The sequence below is a fragment of the Anabrus simplex genome, chromosome 3, assembly GCF_040414725.1.
Source record: "Anabrus simplex isolate iqAnaSimp1 chromosome 3, ASM4041472v1, whole genome shotgun sequence".
Lineage (NCBI taxonomy): Eukaryota > Metazoa > Arthropoda > Insecta > Orthoptera > Tettigoniidae > Anabrus > Anabrus simplex.
Genome location: NC_090267.1, coordinates 271,162,485 through 271,182,963, shown reverse-complemented (window position 1 = coordinate 271,182,963; position 20,479 = coordinate 271,162,485). Strand labels below are relative to the sequence as shown.

Below are 20,479 nucleotides of genomic sequence, written 5' to 3'. Positions count from 1 at the left end.
CTGCAAGCAAATTCAAATTAATTGCATTACAAGGATGTCTGAGAGGGTAACGAATACGCAAAACTAAAAATTCAGAGAAACACTCCACTTCATAAGTGGTCTATAAGGTGTTCAGGGAAGGATGTCACAGTAGAAGTAATGAAGGCCTTTATCAGTGTAATGATAAATGTGGGAATGAACAGTAAGGCAGAAATTCAGGAATATTTTAGTGAGGACTGGTTAGGTAAGCAGTTATTTTACGAAGATGTGTTTTCAAGGGATAGATTTCTACAAATATTTTGAAATTTTCATCTCTCATCCCCTCAGACTGACCAGGTAGGGCCAAATCAAGGGGCTCTAAAGTGAAAAACATAGTGTCATACTTGGATACGAAATTCAAGGAATTTTTCATCTCAGTGCAAAACTTGAGTGTACCGGGCGAGTTGGCCATGCGCGTAGAGGCGCGCGGCTGTGAGCTTGCATCCGGCAGATAGTAGGTTCGAATCCCACTATCAGCAGCCCTGAAAATGGTTTTCCGTGGTTTCCCATTTTCACACCAGGCAAATGCTGGGGCTGTACCTTAATTAAGGCCACAGCCGCTTCCTTCCAACTCATAGGCCTTTCCTATCCCATCGTCGCCATAAGACCTATCTGTGTCGGTGCGATGTAAAGCCCCTAGCAAAAAAAAAAAAAAACAACTTGAGTGTTGACGAAAACACTGTAGGTTTCAAGGGCTGTACTGTTTTCAAGTGCTATAACAAGCAAAAGCCAATCAAGTGGGGACTCTGTATTTATGTGCCTTCTGACTCTGTTACTGGGTATGTGTGTGCAATGGAACCTTACTATGCTGCAGTGACAACACAAGCACTTATTAGGCCTGATTTACCTGTTACCACTAGGATTGTCATCTATTTAGTGACAAAAATTTTGCAGGCTACCAATGAAACAGGTTTTCATGTCTTCACGGACTGATTTTATACTAGTTATGAGTTAGCAGTTGAAGTATTGACACTGAAAGTCCACATTACAGGTACTGTAATGGTCAGCAGGAAAGGCCTACCTCCCCAGGTGAAAAAAGCAGCAACAAAGAAAATGAAGCAGCATGACATGGTAGCAGTGAGAAAAATTAACATCTCATGTGTAGTTTGGAGGGACAAGAGAATTATTGACATGCTGTCGACATTCTACAATTCCACTCTGGCCGTGAAAAGGAAAATGAGGAAAGGAGTTGAGGAAGTTGTCCATAAACCAGTTGTTGTATGTGGTTATAATAAGTACATGGGGAGTTCATGTTTCTGACCACTATGTAGGCTCGTACCCCTTTATCGTAAATCGGTTAAGTGGTGGCGGAAAATGTTTTCCTGGCTTCTGGAGGTATCCATCGTGAATGCATATCTTCTCTTTAAGCAATCCAACCCTATAATGTTGCATCTGAAGGTCAGGAAGAACCTAGTAACACAACTTGCTGGGAACATCTGAAACACTCAGAACCGGAAAAGGGGCAGGCCATCCACTACAGATGATGAAGTGAGACTAAATGGCAAACTGCATCTGCTTCCTCCCCATTCTGAAGGAAAAATGAAGGACTGCCAGGTTTTCAGCAATAGGCAAGGTGGGGGGAGGCGAGAAACGGTTCACTTCTGCAAAACCTGTGAGAAGCAACCAGGACTTCACCCAGGACTGTGCTTTGAAAAGTAACACACCCTCCAGAAATTCCGATGAAAATGTGGGGAAAAAACTACCTGTGTCTTTCTTATGTCTTTGTGTACAATATGTCTGCAATTTGAATCTGTACAAAGTAATTGTAAATATGTAATTATGTGTTTCATAATACATCTTGTTGTACGTACGATGCTGTAACTGGTGTAAAACCTTCAATTAGTATGTTTAATATATTTTAATTATAGATTATTTAATGCTAAATTCCATAATGTTCGTATGTTAAACTTATTGTACTATATTTGGTATATATGAAGGGTTCTGGAAACTTACTGTAAGGTTTTATTATCCAGATACATGTAGAGACATTACGAATGTTGATGTTGTAGATATTTCCATGTACATTTTTAAATACTGAAGGAAAGTTCGAGTACCCATTTGACTAGCTGGTTGATCGATGTTTCAAGTGTGTTCCATTAGAGTGTTGAAAGAACTCTTCCAGAAGTCAATCATAAGTTTGCAGTTCTTAGATTTTGGGACTCAGGCAAGTGATGGACTGGGAGTGACTGTTGGGCTCCGAGGTGGAGTCTGAGTATTGGTCTCAAGTGAGTGAGGCGGTGAATTCAAGAGAGAATATGCGATAGTACGCCCGTCAGTGTTGTTGATATCTGTACTTGTCAGAATCGACTTTAGGGTACTCCGCTATTGAGTGTTGTATATAGTGTCACTTGCTACTGTGTATAATTGTGTGTTGTGACGTACAGTGTAAATAAAGTAATTTATACAAGGAAATGAACGTGTTCTCGTGTGATATTTATTTACATCAAATAAAATCGCATCGTAGAACGATAATCTCCCATTATGGCAAAATCTGACTGAAAAAATTACAAGTTGGGAGACATTATGGCTATCAAAATCTTCGAGGGCAAAAGGTTAATGGAAATCAATTTCTAAAACTTTTTTCTCATGAGCACCTTTTTGATACAATTAATAAGGGAGATATCATTAACGGATGGTTTTGCAGTCTAAGTCCCAGTGGTCTTAGCCAAAAAGCGGGTGCATTTTGTAATTAATCATTCGGGATTGTATTATCAGGTAATTATGACATCAAGGTATCACTTGGAATTAGCACTTATAGAATTTCCCAATATATACTGGTTAAATTAGGTCTATCAGAAGCATACAACAAAAGTTTAAGTATGTTATTTCTATTATTTTATGCTGTATACGTATTTACTGTACAACAAATAATAATGGAGATGCTTAAGAAAAATTGGATTTTTGGTCCAAGTCCCATGGAACACGAGATGCACGTCATTTCAAATTGGGTTAACGGGAATAACTAGAGAGCCATTTTACTCTTTTCGACAGAACAGATAATAAGGGAAGTTATCATCAACGATGGGTTTCATGAGTCTTCAGCCACAGCGATACACCAGCGGTCAGATAGACAACAATACGTAGCCGAGAAGCATGGAGAATTTTGCGCGTGTTAGGACCAGAAACTCTACCGTACAATAAACTCGGTAATCGTCCTCATTCTGTCAGCTTTATTGTACTTCAGGTTACTGTCACGTGCTTTCGTAGAAAAATATCAGCTTAACATGCCATATTAAATGATTGAATACAGGCATGTAACTTCAATAAATTCAGGAAGAAAATCCATTACAAATTCCCATGCAAAGAACGGGTATAAATGCTAGTTCAATAAATAAAAATCAAGTTTGATAGTAGCAGACTATGTGACATTTCAATATTAAGGTACTGGTTCAAAGATACCGGATGATGAAGCAGTTGAACATGACTGCACTGGATCACAGACTAGAGTGTTTTCACACTTTTAACCCACTTCACAACTGGGATTTCCCGGCACTAAAAGCCATACGCCATTTCATTACAACTAACTTTATAATGAAGTACAATGTTTATTCTGCATTTCTCTCAATAACCAATAATGTGTTATTTACCAACGTGGAAGGTTGTCACATTGTTCCGGAGTGCAGCTGACTACTGATACATATTTCAATGAAGGTTTATGAAATAATAATATGAACAATTATACTGATAGCCAAGGCATTTGACTAAAGTATATTTTCTACTTACCTATGTATCCTTTACAATGAGAATCTTCCATAGCATCATAATAACGCAACTGATGCTTTATAGAGTCAAGCACAAACCAGCGCTGTTTCCAGCCCTTCAGCAATGCTCCTCGCTTATAAAGGTAACCTTCATGTGTTCGATTCTCAGCTACATTGGAAGAGAAGTGGTCATAGTATTGAAGACTAGATGTCTGTATTGTGGTTACACCTGCAAAAGAAAAAACAGAAAATAAATGTCACATACATCACACAAAATCTTTATAATAGGCTATAGTCGATATACTTTGTAAGCATCCTTCTGAGTGACCGGTGGGCCGTGCTCATTTAGGTAGGGTGGGAGGTCTGCTTAGCATGCTTTCTCTTCTCAGTTTGCTATCTCTCAACTCGCTTGCTGGTAAGTTGTGTTCAGTCATTGTGTACACCAAGGGCGCAGAAATCCCGAGCCCCAGGTCGCTGTGGCAAATGAGTTTTTGCTACTGGCACCTAAGTTTCAACCGCCAAAAAATTATTTTTTCCATTTTTTCATACTTTTTTTTTTTTCTCCTATCCATCAATCTGCAACAGAAGGCTCCCCTTAGTATATAACGTAACGTCACTGAACAAAATTAAAACATTGCCATGATTTCAAAAATTATAACTGGGAGACCAAAGAGAATATATATTTCTCTCTGCAAAGTACCATTCATGAATAATGATGACCGAGAAACCACTAATTCTCTCTCTCTCTTTTTTTTTGCTAGTGGCTTTACGTCGTACTGACACAGACAGGTCTTATGGTGACGATGAAGGGATAGGAAAAAACCTTGGCCTCATTTTTGATAAGTACTTAAACTGGACGGAGCACACGACGAAAATATGCCAACGATTATTCTTTTCTTTGCACTCTCTTAAACGTTTACGGGATCTCCTTCCTCTAAATACGAGAAAGTTACTTGTTCAAAGCTTAATTCTACCCATCTTCGATTATGGTGACGTAATATACAACAACCTAAACACCACACTTAACGCTAAACTTCAGCGGGCTTATAATACATGCATCCGTTTTGTATTAAATATGCCCAGGTATTGCCATATATCACCTTGTCTTGAACAGCTGTCGTGGTTATATTTAGCGGAGAGAAGAAACCTTCACTCTGTTTCGCTTGTTCACAACATTCTCCGTACAGACACACCAAGTTATCTGAGAATGGATCTTAAATACTTGTCATCTCCAAACAGTATACCTACAAGGTCAGAAACCTCTTCCCTGCTGAGCTTCCCAATTTACCGCACGACCGGGTACGGCAACTCATTCATACCTGCAACCATACGCTCTTGGAATTCCCTTCCGGCTGTAATTAGAGACATACATAGTAGAAATGTATTTTAAAAAACATGTTATAAATGGTACATAGACTTAAGAAATTAGTATTTAATGTTTTTTTTTAAAAGTGACTCTCAGAAATTTTCCTTTTGTTTATAACTATTATTTAAGTTTAATTTTATAATTAATTATATGTAACTAGAAATCCTAATACTCTGTAGTTTGTACAATGTAGTACATATGAGATGGTTTGGCATAACAGCAGGCTTCATAGCCTGAGCCACGCCACAAGTCAATAAATAAATAAATAAATAAATAAATAAATAAATAAATAAATAAATAGGAAAGGCCTAGGAGTTGGAAGGAAGCGGCCATGGCCTTAAACAAGGTACAGCCCCAGCATTTGCCTGGTGTGAAAATGGGAAACCACAGAAAAGCATCTTCAGGGCTGCCGACAGTGGGATTCAAACCCACTATCTCCCGGATGCAAGCTCACAGCCGCACGCCCCTAACCGCATGGCCAACTCACCCAGTTAGTTCTCTTATCTTGTTCACAGTTTTGTAATTAATGTAAATTTAACTTTATTTTCTTGTTTAACGATACTGTCAATCAATGTAAAATTTGATTTTCCTTTGAGTTTGCCTCATATAGTTCTGAAATCAGGTTCTGTGTTCAGTTTCTAGCCTCTTACTATTCGAAGAGCTTGACTTTTCATTATTACCATTTTATTTTACTTAAAGAGTAACTTAAGTTCACTGGCACGTTGGTGTTTTTAATTTTCACTTACTATGTTGCTCTGTTTTGTTCATTTTATGTTGTAATGTTACTTTCATTTTAATGTAATAAAGATCTAAAGTTGAATGTCTTTTATCTCCTTTTCCCCACAAGGTCATACTTTCCCATGGACGTCAATAGGGTTTTCATACCACTTTCACATCCTTTCCGTAGTTGTAGTCGACCTGTAAGTTAAGTTATGTAACCTCGAGTACATATTTCAATTTCATATATTTTATGATTCCTTATTGTCGCGTGCTTTTTATGTTTGTGTGATCTGTGCTGGGGTGACATACCTCACACAAGTAATGCTATTGAGAATATTATTACACTACAACAAGCCTTAGACTCAGGTATGTTAGTAGCTGATTTATTTATACATCTTAAAATGGCTTTTGATACAGTTGATCATAAAATTCTAATGCATAAATTAGAAGTAGCAGGCATTAGAGGTACTGCCGTGGATTGGTTTGTTGTTTATCTCTCTAATAGGTAGCAGTTTGTAACATGTAATAATACTGAGAGTAATGTAAATGTGATCTCCATTGGTGCCCCTCAGGGTTCTGTGCTAGGACCTTTATTGATTATCTTCATTTATGATATTGGTCATTTTAGGTTAAAAGGAAGACTATTCATTTTTGCTGATGACACTAATATTTTCTATACAGGCTCTAGCAATCATGAACTTGAACATAACATGTGGTAGGATATTTTATTACTTGGAACATATCTTAATTCCAACCGATTAACCTAACAAAAGCAAACTACATAAATTTTCACAAACCTTTACATACATTAAATTTAGATATAAATCTGTTTTCTTCAATCATACAGTAATGAGAGTGCAGAATACTCAATTCTTAGGACTAATTACACATGAAACTCTATCGTGGAATTATTGGGTGGAGACTACCTTTAATCAAATCATTCCTGTGATTGGTATTCTTAGTAGATTAAGATATAAATTCTGCCGTGGGTTGTTTTCTTTTTTTTTGCTAGGGGCTTTACGTCGCACTGACACAGATAGGTCTTATGGCGACGATGGGATAGGAAAGGCCTAGGAGTTGGAAGGAAGCAGCCGTGGCCTTAATTAAGGTACAGCCCCAGCATTTGCCTGGTCTGAAAATGGGAAACCACGGAAAACCATCTTCAGGGCTGTCGATAGTGGGATTCGAACCTACTATCTCCCGGATGCAAGCTCACAGCCGCGCGCCTCTACGCGCACGGCCAACTCGCCCGGTCCGTGGGTTGTTGGGGGTTTTCACTATGCTCTTATTGAAAGCCACATCTCTATTACAAGATATCAGAATCATTCCGTATTGACGGTTTTCACTTTACAACGGCGAAAAATGAGAGTATCCTCCTATTCAATACATCATATGGTTATATAAGTTGAAAAAATGCTAAAAAACATAATGAAAGAGCAAATGAAAAAACAAACAAAAGAGAGCCTAGACAGAAACAAAATTAGCACAAATATACAATATTTACATCAATAAGCAGAGCAAAAAACAACTTATTGCGACAAAATTCAGTGAAACAGGTGTTAATTTAAAATACTAATTGAAACTAAAAATTGCGTTAACCTAAGAAACAAGGGAATGAGAAAACAAATGATGCAGATGGAAATGAATAATAGTAGCACATGGTGAGGTTGTGGACCTCATAGTTTACAAATTATTGGTTTAGTAAAAATGACAAAACAGTTTGAAATTGCTGTCAAAATCATCCTAGTAGAAACCCATCACATCAAATTAGTCAGGAGGAGAGCGGGAGCAAACATTTTTGAGAAACCAAGCCTGATATAACCTGCAGGCGAAAAGCCTGTGACAAGGAGAAAAAACACCAATGAAATTTAAGGCTTTAGAAATAGCAGCATTCTCAATATCTTCTCAATCTAGCGGTCCTTTTATTCATTATTGTTTCATAATGTTGGCTGGTGTCTTGCCTTATTATAAAGGGGTCGGAAGGGCCGTGTATAAAAATTGAGAAGCTGTGTTAGGTAGAAGACAGATGCATAGTAAACTGTAAGTAATCTAGTGGAAACCATCAATGAAGTTCTAATCTGTAATGGGAAAAAATGAGGTTCTATGAGAAACATGGGTTGATAAATAAAAAGTGTGGAATGGTTGTGAAGAAATAGGAGGAGGATACTCTCATTTTTCGCCATTGTAAAGCCACATCTCTTATATATGTCTGGGCATGCTGTAATAAGGAAAGGTAAAGGTCTTTAGGAAGAGAGCATTAAAAGTAACATTCAAACTGCCCATTCTGACACTGAACAAAGATTTGTAAAAACATTGTAATATATTATCACTTCCAAATCTCAGCATGAAGTCTTTAATTATGATCTATAAACATCAATATAAATTAGTCCGCTCAAACACATTAATAATTACCAATTCACAGATTCGTAATTATGAACAAAAAATTATTTATAACATTCACTAGTATCAGATTCATTCTACTAGTTAAGGTCAAAATTCTCTATGACGTTTTTTTCTAACTCTGTATAACTCACTTCCAAAAAAATATATAAAATTTACCAACTTTATCTATTTCTAAGAGAAATGCAACTAAATACTTGAAGTAGTATGGTAATTATGTTCATGAAGCTTTATCTTATCTTACCTATTACATCATGTTACATTATATACTTACTTTATTTTGTAATTACCTTGTGAAACATAGCCATCACTTTAATTCATCTGTATTGCACCAAGAAGAGCCTTGGCTCAGGTGCCTATATCGAAATGAAATATAACTCGCTTCCAAACCTTGTTGTCTGATGCATAGCTGTCCTACTCGGTATTGTTTCTAAGGCCACTTCCATAAATGGAGTCTATAACACTTGTCACTTTCACTAATGTATGTACGTTCAGTCCGTCAGCGATAACGCTGGTGGGATCCTCAACAGCTCCGCCATCAGCTGTTATATGGCCTAGGCATCACTGAAGAGGCGTACTAGGGAAATGAGGAGTGAGGTAGTTTCCCGTTGCTTTCCTCACCGAGCCAGGAGTTGCTATTACATATCTGTCTGCCAAGCCCACTGAAATGCACGCACCAACCGACTCTATGAGCAACATTTTCACACCATTCATAGCAAGGACTGGCCACACAAGGATTGGCATTACTAGCATCGCTCATACCTCAGTCACTTTCATATTGTCAAAGCCAAGGATAAGACTTTCACTAATAACTTAATTATATTTTTAATCTAAATGAAAAAAATTAGACCAGGCAAGTTGGCCGTGTGGTTAGGGGCCCGCAGCTGTGAGCTTACAACCGGGAGATAGTGGGTTCGAACCCCACTGTCGGCAGCCCTCAAGATGGTTTTCCATAGTTTCCCATTTTTACATCACGCAAATGGTGGGGCTGAACCTTAACTAAGGCCACAACCACTTCCTTGCCACCCATAGGCCTTTCCTATCCCATCATCGCCATAAGACCTATCTGTGTTGGTGCGATGTAAAGCAAAAAAGAAATAGAACTCGCTATAAATTTACATTAGCATGCACGCTGGGTAGAAATTGCCTGAGAATAAAATCAGCATACAAATACATCAACAACTCGAATAACACAGACATAAGGAAAATATCAAACCATAAGAATACTTGGAACAGTCCATTGGGAGAATAGCGAAAGGTGGAAGGCAGAATGCCCATGAGATTAAGAATAATTGACAATTAATTTTGCCATGGGTAAAAAAAATACCACATTCTGATGGGTTAATAGACCGGCCCCAGGGTGGATGGGTAGAGTGTCTGCCTCTTACTTACCCGGAGGTCCTGAGTTCGATTCCCGGCCAGGCCAGGAATTTTTGCCTGGATCTGAGGGGTGATTCGAGGTCCACTCAGCCGATGTAATTACAACTGAGGAGCTATCTGACAGCAAGATGGTAGCTCTGGTCTACAAAGCCAACAATAATGGCCGAGAGGATTCGTCATGCCGACCTAATCTGCAGGCCTTCAGACTGAGCAGCAGTTGCTTGGTAGGCCATGGCACTTCGGGGTTGTTGCATCATGGGGTTTGGTTTCTTGACACGTTAATAATGGTATGCTTTGAACAAGACACTATCTTCCCTGGTTTTTAAATTTAAGACGTAGAAACAGAGAAATTAGAGCACATATGTTGCTGTTGTGTTTGTTTTATGTCAGGGGCTTCGGAGATAGAGGTTAACAACCCCGTGTATTCAATAAGTGTGAAAATTTGTCTGATATCCTGTGTAACTGTGGTGACTGTACTAATGTGCGTGTTTGTGTAAGCGAGGAGAGGATAAATAAAGCCTGATGTATCTCCCTTCATTCCTAAAGTTCCTCAATTGCCACAAGTAATTAACTCGCCACTCTGTGATCTCCGGTATCTCGATTAAAATCTTTGCCTTGGATTGACATGTTTTCCAATGGAACCCCGAAGTAGGTATTAATTTATGCAAATATGATAGACTGGACTTCACCAAGTCATCTTGATCTAATGCAGCACGCAGAGGTTTCAGAGTATGCACTATTTTCCATCCACATAAGATGAATGGATTTTCCTCCTAACAGCTGCCTTTCTGAAATCATCAACTGCAATTCGTTTCTTTTGTAATAGAGTATGCCGTGCCTAGCAGTGAGCAAGGAGCCTGTCAATCATCCACTGCACCAAACACTAACGTCAGCTTAGTATGATGTGTAGGTAAAGACTGGTCAGTGGGAGGAGTGAGAGACAAGACAGCCCCTCACCACATGTGCAGCTAATTACCATGCAGGATGCTTACCAAGTATTTGGACTATAGTAATGGAATGGAACAAACAAATGTAGATCAAGCCATATACAGAAAGAAAGGAACCTTGTCAGCAACACATAATATGATAAAAACAATGATGCGCCAGTGTAGGAAAACGGAGAAAACACAAACGGACAAGGGTAATCACCACACCTTTATACACTGCCATTTTCAAATAGATTGGCTCTTTCCTCATCAGTCGCAATTCTGATATTCTGGGTAACTCTGGTGACTGTATGTGTGTGCGCGCGCGTGCGCGCGCGCGCAATTGGGCAGAGGATTTTTTTTTTACAATATGCTTAATGTTGCACCGACACAGATAGGTTTTTACAAGTTATAAATCTCATCGTGGATCCATATTGAGCAATGTATATCTTTCTAAAATAATGTTTTTTGAGAGTCCACTTTTTCAATAAATTTTGTTAAAAAAAAATTGATTTACATAAATATTTTAACATTGTTATGTCTTAAGCGGTCCGGCCCTTCGGTGTAGGGGGCAACGCGTTCGCCTGTCACCCGGCAGCCCCGGGTTCAATCCCCGGCCAGGTCAGGGTTTTTTAGTTGTAATGATTAATATCCCTGGCCTGGGGACTGGGTGTTTGTGACGTCCTTAATCTTCCTTTCCTCACACACAACACTCCACACTATCGCCATTCTAATTACACGCAGGTTCATACAATATGGTGCCAGTAGAGACAAAAGATCCACATGGATTGATGCCCCGAACAAATAGCACTTTTATATAAATAAATAAAAATAATAAAAATGTCTTAAGCGGGACATGTTTTGCCTATTTTTTAAGCATCTTCAGCTGCTGTTCCTACTACCTATGATCAAAATAGCCAGGATCCTGGGTTTTGTTTAATAATAAAATACTTAAAATGGTTAAGCTGACATGAATTGTTTTAACTAAAAATATTTTGTGTGCGTTGTATATTCTCTAGAAACATCCAACTGATGTGAATTGTTATGACCAGGGCCCGGATGTGTTAACCTAAAAATGCTAAAAAATGACCTTTAAAATTATCAAATATTGTCCTAAAAACAAACAAAAAATGACCTAAAAATCCCAAGTATTATGGTTCGAAACTAAATTACATACATTTCTAGATATGAACAATATTGATAATTGATATTTTCTGTAATTTTTACATAGCAATATGTAAGTTCTTCGTTTTGGAATCTCGGTTTTCCTTAGAAACAAAATGTACTGGTACGAAGATCTTCTGACACCAGGTACTCCGTAAAGAGAAATGATCTGAAAAGGAAAATAATGTTCCTATTAAGATAATTGTAATCGCCATTGGTTGCAGATTTAACTGTAAAGCTATATACAGTATACTGTCATATTATGTAGGTTTTAATATTTACCACAGACCGTGTTGCAGTAGATAACTGTGACTATCTGTAGATTCTCGAAGGTAAAAGAACGCCAATTGTCGGCCATAATGTTCTTGTACATTGAAAAGCTCCTTTCGACGTCCACAGATGCGAGGGGTGCGTACTTGAAGTGCGCTAAATCACTTGGTGACAGCTCTTCTTCAATATCCACTACAGTGAAATCTTCCCCACCGTGTTTCCGGACGACTGAGCACAAAACCTTGTATCCTGTGTTTTTATCAAGAACAGACTTTAGTTTCCGAAAAACTGACTTGCCAACTTCACCGCGCACTTTTTCCAAAGCTTCCTGCATTGCTCTCACCAAAGCTGTTGCTTGTTTGATTGTCACACCTCTCTCCTGAAGTCGTGTAAGAGCTGACGGCAGGGAGCTAAAATTTGCCTTAATGTATGCCAACTTACCCTGCACATCGTCAGCCAGAAACATCTCTTGGGCGATTTCGATAGCCCTGGCGTCTTGGGCTTTTAGAGAGTTTATCACTTGCTTCACTGCTTAAAAGTTGTCGCTGTAGTACTCGCACACATTGATCCACGTTCCCCAACGTGTGACTACAGGCTGCGGAGGTAGTGGGATATCGGGAGCTAGTGACTTAAAGAGTTTCCTGCACGATGGGGCCTTGATAAATACCTTTTTTTACCTGTGACACAAGTCTATCAATGTCAGGAAAATTCTCCCTCACATCTTCTGCCACTCTGTGGCAAGCATGAGCTAGACAAGTTACATGCACCATTCTTGAATAAAGAGCTTTGATAGCTTTACCAGCTTTAACTATGTAAGGCGCAGCATTGGTCACAAAAAGTAAAACGTCATCGTACCTCACACCGTCAGGCCACAGCAGAACCATGGCCCTGTCAAACATTCGACATATTGTAGAATGATTGACAGATTACAGGACTTCAGAAGTTAGCAAAAATATTTCTCCTGGATTATCTATTTCCAGGGTTCCTACAATTACATTAGCTACTGAGACAAAAATCTTCTTTCTGCTTGTTCTTTCCCATATTCTTTGAAGTGTTTTTTCACAATAGAGTGGTATGCAATTTTTCCTTAGCCTAGATTCGTCCGGAATGGAATGACCTGTATACCGTGCTAGGAACTGCCTTAATTTAGGAATAGGTAGTTTATGAAGAGGAATATTTGCTGTGACAAAAACTTCACACAGTTCATTAAAAATGGCTGAGGCTGTACCTCTGCTTAATGATGCGTTTTGCACGAGTAACTGTAGAGTACTTTTCTTTCTGCTGATATTCTGAATACCGCGCACATATTTGTCGCGGCTGACGTGCTGTTAAACAGCGAATCTTTTTGCTGCTGCCACTTTCACTTCACACCCTTACAGAATAGTATTTCACCATCTGTAGAAAAGGTATCTTTCCCAAATTCAGAGACAATTTGTCTCAAATGACCTGCCTTGGATGGTTTTACCTTTGGCATTTTAACATGCACTTGAAATGGTTACAGACAACTGACATCTACAAACTGTACAACTAAAACTGACCTGAAGGAACAAGGAAATAGAGCACACTGGCAAGAAATACCTCACTGCTGACGTCGTACTGTGAACACACTTCCCTGGTGAACTGATAAAGGCTTCGCCCTCGCCTGAAGGTCACCCAAGAATAGCTTAGCTCTCACCTTCTGTTAAGACACAAAGCTGAGGGATGTACAAAGCTACGTACTCAGTTCATAACTGAGTGCAGAAACTTTCGAAGATGAACCTTCACGTAAACCTTCAAGATTAGTGCATATAAATTACTCACCCTAATTTTGGATATCCACATTTCGCTCCTAATGATATTCCAAAAAAAGCACCCTGTCCTAAACAGTGGTAGATTACACTGCTTACATTTGAATGCTGTTTGTTTGCCTCTCCCAGAAGCTGCCCTATTTTTAATTTGTAAAAACAAAACACACACTTGGCATGACCAGGTATCTTCACAAGAGAATGGAATAATTTAGGGGCTGGACAGCCAATGGGTAAACTTATTTCCCTGCCCGCACATTTGTGGGACGTGAAGTTCATGATCAGCTGTTGCACCAAGTTGCGCCGGAAGTTCAGCTGTTTGTTTCCATAAGCTGTGAGAGCTGGTCGGTTACTCATATCATAAAGAATGAACCTGTTCACAATGCACACATTGATCACAAAATGAAAAAATTATTTCCACCATTTTCTAGACGATCACCCAACTCTTTTCTGATCACTAATGTCCAAGCCACCCATATGTTTTGTTTAATTTATGAAGCACTAGAATACGTAATTTATATTTCTTCATTGCCTTTACCGGTTTTTCGTTTCACTGTAGCATCATCCACAGAATCTGAATTTATTCACAGCATAAGAACAGTAAATTTATCTTGCCAAACTGTTGCTGTTACACCCTCATTTTGCATTTTCCTACATTCTCCCTGCTTGAGTTTCAACTGTGCAGGTTTCCTAAACTGATCAGGCCAATCCTATCTATTTATCCTCGTTGCCGCACAACTATAGGTGTTATGGGTTAGCAATAATTTCATCAGTTTTGCAGAACTGAAAGAGTTATAAAAGCAAACATGATGCCACTTTCTCCACTATGACTGTCAGGTGTAAAACCACCTGCTCTCCTAATAATAAATTCTGGTCCTGTGTTTCTTTCTTCCCCTTGTAAATCTCACATTTCAGAAGGTAGCCATTTCCACTGTCAGCAATACCCCATGCTTTGATACCTCATTTGGTGGGTTTCCCTGGGAGGTACTATTTCAAGATAAATCTTCCCTTGAAATGAAATGGCGTACGGCTTTTGGTGCTGGGAGTATCCGAGGACAAGTTTGGCTTTCCAGATGCAGGTCCTTTGTTTTGACGCCCATAGGCAACCTGCTCGTCATGATGAGGATGAAATGATGATGAAGATTACACATACACCCAGCCCTTGCCAGAGAAATTAACCAATTATGGTTAAATTCCCAACCCTGCTGGGAATCGAACCTGGGACCCCTGTGACCAAAGGCCAGCACGCTAACCATTTAGCCATGGAATTTGAAACCTATCATAGCTTCATCACCTACTGAGAGTTCCCGGCCAGGTGCGTACAAAATTCCGAATTTTTCGGTAAGTTGCAGAGCTGGTCTTGCTTTGTACAGAATATCGTAATGTTCATATTATGGTGTTGGCCTGTTTACATAGCTACTTAGATGTAAATGTTGCCCAAGTTTCCTAAACAGTTTCAGTATCATTACCTACCTTACTAACAGGCACACGCAGTAGTCCCCTAGGAAGTGACTGTCTATTTCAGGTAAAACAACCAATCCCATATAAATTAGAACTCCTACATTTCATCAGCGTTAGTGTCTTGCCAGGAAGTATCAACAGTGCCAGTTTTTCTTTGTAAATATTTGGCATGAATATTCGTCTGCTCTGCTACTAGCTCATAAAATTCAGATCCCACAAATAATTCAATTTTTTTTTTTCCTGAACTCCCAGAAGGTAAATTGTGATTTGGACTGGCACTGTTTTCCCATATTTTCAGTTCATCAAAAGGAATATTTGGACTCCAGATATAACTAGTAACATTTCTTTGTAGCCCTGTCCCTCGATCTTCACACAATATTTGTTCACGCTCATGATTCTCGGTATCATTATCACTACTACATTCATCAGAATACAATTCTGAACTACAACTAGAAAGCTCAGTATCTCCAAACATATCTTCAATTTCGCATTCTTTCATACCTTTTAACACAACTCCGCGATTACACGACCTGATGTGAACTAGAACAAGAATAATCTCTAACTGAAAGACAATGTTTATAAAGTAGGTCTGCTTGGGAAATACACCCAGGAAATGCTGTTAAAGGTTCCATACAGCTTGCTGAGTCAAGGGAATATTGTGTGGTTTCACAAGACCCTTCAATATATCTCTCAACACACTTCCAATGAATGTGAGTGTGAGGAGCAGTCTGGAGCGTTCAGCACGGCAGGCGGGTGATAATAATCGAGCGCTCTGGAGCGTTAGGGACGGCAAAGAGTTAAGGGACCACAGTTGGAAATTTGAATGACTGGTCCGATTTTAATTTAATACATTTTGCAGCAAGTTTGATTTATCGCACCATGCTTGGTGCAATTATATTTCCAAACACTTTAAAGATTGCTGGAATCTTCAATTACATACCAGGCTATCATATGTGAGTGATATGAAATAAAGTGTATTTTTTCCCTTTATTTCCCACCAACCAATCTTGGCTACTGAATCTCTGTGAGTACAAAATATACTGTAATGGAAGTGTTTTTGTCCTTTATCTTTTCACCCATTGCCATATATGTTTTTCTCCTCCTCTTGTATTTTCAAATAAGCTCCGTATTGTATCTCTCTTTCATTTTGGTAGTTTTGGCTTCCCTAGATAGATTATTTAAAGAAGAAAAAAATATTGGCGAGGAAAACTGGGTCCAAATTCCAACACAGTCTGCTCTAGTAAAAACATCTATGGCCTATATTTTAACACTGACTTTTCTACTATGCTGCGACTCTGGATCTTTACTGTTACTTTGCATGTTTATGCATCATTGCTGGTGCTGACTGGGTGGGTCATTTTAACTACATTATCTTCCACACTACAATTTCTGGAAGCCCCACTCCCATAGTTTTCAGCACTGTCATTATTATCAGCAAGTTTCTTGATTCAGAATTATTTGATAAGAAAATCAGCTATGTGGGGAAACAATATGGAAAGGAATACGATTGTAGCAGATCACAATTTGCCAAATGTCAATTGGGCAGGTAATGAAAACTACAGGAAGCATGAACAAAAAATGACAAATAAGTTAATATGAGAAGGACAGTTGATTCAGAAAGTGATGGAACCAACTGGAGGGAAGAATATTCTGTACATGGTGCTCATAAAACCAGATGAGCTCTATAGAGCAACCGAAGTAATAGATGGTATTAGTGATAAAAAAGCTGTTTTTGTCATAGTTAAAAATAAATGTGATAGAAAGGAAAGTACCATATGGCTGATGAAACAGGCATGCAGGAGTTTTTAAAAGGTAACTATGATCGGCGGAAAATGGTAAATAAAAATTAAACAGACTCTGGGATGGGTTTAAAGCAATTGTTGAGGAATGTGAAAACAAGTTTGTACCTTTAAAGGTGGTAAGGAATCTTAGAGATACACTATATTATAAGAGAGAAGTAAAGAGACTATGAAGGAGGTGCAGATTGGAAAGAAATAAGAGTTAGAAATGGCTGTGGAAGTAAATAGAAATTGAAGAAACTTGTCAGGAAATTGAATCTAGTGAGGTGTTAATAATGAAAAATATATTAAAATATGATTGGGACTATGAACATTCTACGAGACATATATTTAAATTGCGTGCCTTGTGGGCACGGTTCATCTCCTGTGATATATGCCTTGTGCAATTGAACTCTGTGTTACTAGTACGTGTGTATCGAGTTGTGCAATGTACCCTTACGCCATCTGTGTGCTACGATTGGAACTTCAATTGTGTACCGACTTTGCTCGCCAGAGCGCGATGCAGTGCTAGACGGTGTCGCTACTTGAGGCCTAGACCTGAATGTGTTCTTTGACTGTAAGGCTTGCTTGCAAGTGGACGCTGACTGTAGCCATGAATAACTGCTGTCCAGCTTCTAACATAATGACCGACTCAGTCGGTATTGGGTAATAGGGAAGGTATACCTCGCCAAGGGACAAGGATGAATGTATTTTTATGTATTATATTTTCACATTTGTGTTAATTATGTAGGAATTTCTTAAAAAATTCTTACTTGCAAGTGCAGTAGTGTTAGGTGAAACACACGGAGTTACCTAGGCATATATGGCATCTATGTAAGTACGCTTTTATGATTTACTTCTGTTAATATTACACGGGTATGTGTCTTTTAAACTTTAGTTAGTGGATTTATTGTGATCTGAATTGTATTTCTGGTATTGTGTTCAAGCTTTAAATGAGATTTGTGTGTAACAGTGAAGGCCATTGTTGTTTAGGGAACCTTGAAATTTTCCTTGCCTGGCTAAAATTTGTTTTTCCCTTCGATTTATTTGTTTTCCTGTGTATTTGTGAGTGTTTTTCTGTACTATTTGCTGGATGCGTGTGCGGTTACTATTTTAAAATTTATATTGCTGGCGTGGGTGTGTTTGTTGCACGTAACCGTCTTTATTTTGTTGTGATTCTCATCTAATTTATTTGTTAATCCTTATGTGTGTTTTGGCCTTCTCATGCCCGTGTTTCAACCTAAGTACTACGCAAGCACTAGACATCACAGTTTTTTTTTAAATTTTATTGTTATTATTATTATTATTTATTAAATTTGATAAACTTTAATATTTCTTTGGTTCATATATTTAGGGTTAGGATTGTATGTTTTCATCATTAATGCAGGTGTTTTATGAGATTGTCCTAATTAAATGGGTATACCCACATTAATTTTAAAAAGATAGTATTTTAATAATGTAACTTGTAACATTATGGGTTTTAATTGAGGGTTTGGACAGCTCTAGTGTGAGCAATCTGAAGTTCGGTTCTTATCTCGTCTTCTTATTGTTGTTGCTTATCTTATCGTGGCTTGGCAGTTGCGTAACTGAACTGTCATTATTGTCTTGTCTGGGACTGCGTCAAGATCTCGAGTGGCATCGTGAATGTTATAATGTATTGTTTTCATCTTGAGGCGAGTTCATGTGCTTAACTCGGTTATGTAACTGGCTAGTTCTCTTACTTATTAATATCGGGTGTTTTGATGATTTCCTAGTCTGTGATGGCCTTTTGATTTAAATTATAATTTGTTGAGTTAATATTTTTTGATTTCAGTGTGGGCTTGTGTTATACATGTTGGTTGGTATATGTGTGTGTTTTAATTTAATGTGATGAGTTGTGGGACCAACGTAAATGTGGGTATTGTGGAGAATGATCCTCTCACTGGGGATTGTCTAAAGCTCTCTACTTAGCTATCCAACCCATTTTTCTTTTTTTAATTACATTTTAAAATATTTTAACACATGAATAATATGATGCTATATTAAGTGTCTTGAAGATCTGTTGGGACTGTCAGATTAAAGTTTGATTGAGTATGAGAGTCAAAGCACGAAATAAACAACAAGTACAGTGCAGCACATCTAATGAAGAGCGCCACCTCGCGCTCGCCAGCCTGCACTAACCTTATCGGCGAGCTGTGCAGTCTGCTGTTGCCGTTTCAAAATAAACCACGTGTGGCGGCAAGTAACATAGTGCACTCTTCTCAACTTTATCGTTTGTTTGCTTCCTTATTTACGGTATCTCCTTTCCAGAAATCTGATAAATTAACAAGTCATCATCAGAGTTCTTGTTGAGCTCTGCCTACAATTCGCAACTTGTCATACGTTTATGAGAAACATGCATTATTTACAAAGACGATGGCTGTATCACTCAAAACTGAAAACAACATTCAAAATAATTATCCACTTGGAAAGGAGATAGCATAAATTAGCAAACAAACAAAGAAACAAACAAACAAATGATAAAAATGAGAAGAGTGCACTAGGTGAAAATGAACTGGCGTATGGCTTTTAGTGACAGGAGTGTCCGAGGACAAGTTCGGCTCGACAGGTGCAGGTCTTTCGATTTGACTCCCTTAGGCGACCTGCACATCAAGATGAGGATGAAATGATGATGAAGACGACACATACACCCAGCCCCCATGCCAAAGAAATTAACCAATGATGGTTAAAATTCCAGACACTGCCGGGAATCGAACCCAGGTCCCCTGCGACCAACGGCCAGCACGCTAACCATTTAGCCATGGAGCTGGACAGTGCACTAGGTTACTTGCCGCCTCACGTCATAAGGTTATTATTATTATTATTATTATTATTATTATTATTATTATTAATAATAATAATCTTTAACCTTTATAGGACCAGCTGAAGAACTGTGTGTACCAAATGCCAAGAAGGATGCTATGGTGTGTGCATTGCGAAACATATTTGTAAATAAGTTTTTGTAAGTGTGGAAAACAACTGGAAACATTTTAAAACATTACTGGGTCAGTGTCAGTGTGTTATATTGTAGGTGTGTATTGGTGTTATTCGAGGTTGTGGCTTTGTATCTACGAAGTGTAGGCAGACAATGTGTGCTTACTGCTGTGCTAGTTTTTTTAGACTTCGGATCAAGTTGACAATAACAATATTTTGTTCATTAATTTCAATCCAAACTCCAAAAATTTTTTTAATGATAATATGGAAAATGAAGTATGGAACATAAATAATACATTTGCCATAAATAAATTTAGTTTAGTTTAGAAGCTACAGATACTTCAATTCAACATTTAAAAACTGTTTTTAGTATATATATATAAAATATTAATTTGGTTTAAACTGCCTCCGGTTACATTGCATAAGGAAAAGGGTTGTTTTCTCAAGATTTCAAAAAAAGAATCATGAAGAAACATTTATTACAGACTAAGTTATAGGTTTCTGAAAGGAAATGTAAAAATATGCCTCGAACGCCTTGGTCTTTTTCGTCATACCACAT

The 20,479-nt window shown here is 38.3% G+C and overlaps 1 protein-coding gene across 1 annotated transcript in view; it reads right to left on the bottom strand.

Moving 5' to 3' along the window:
* The window catches only part of Sbf (SET domain binding factor), an 851,001-nt gene that overhangs the window by 50,900 nt on the left and 779,622 nt on the right, over nucleotides 1-20,479 (bottom strand). The window contains exon 34 of the mRNA XM_067143032.2: nucleotides 3,742-3,948. Within this exon, the coding sequence (XP_066999133.1) occupies nucleotides 3,742-3,948 (207 nt within the window). The remainder of the gene's footprint in view (nucleotides 1-3,741; nucleotides 3,949-20,479) is intronic.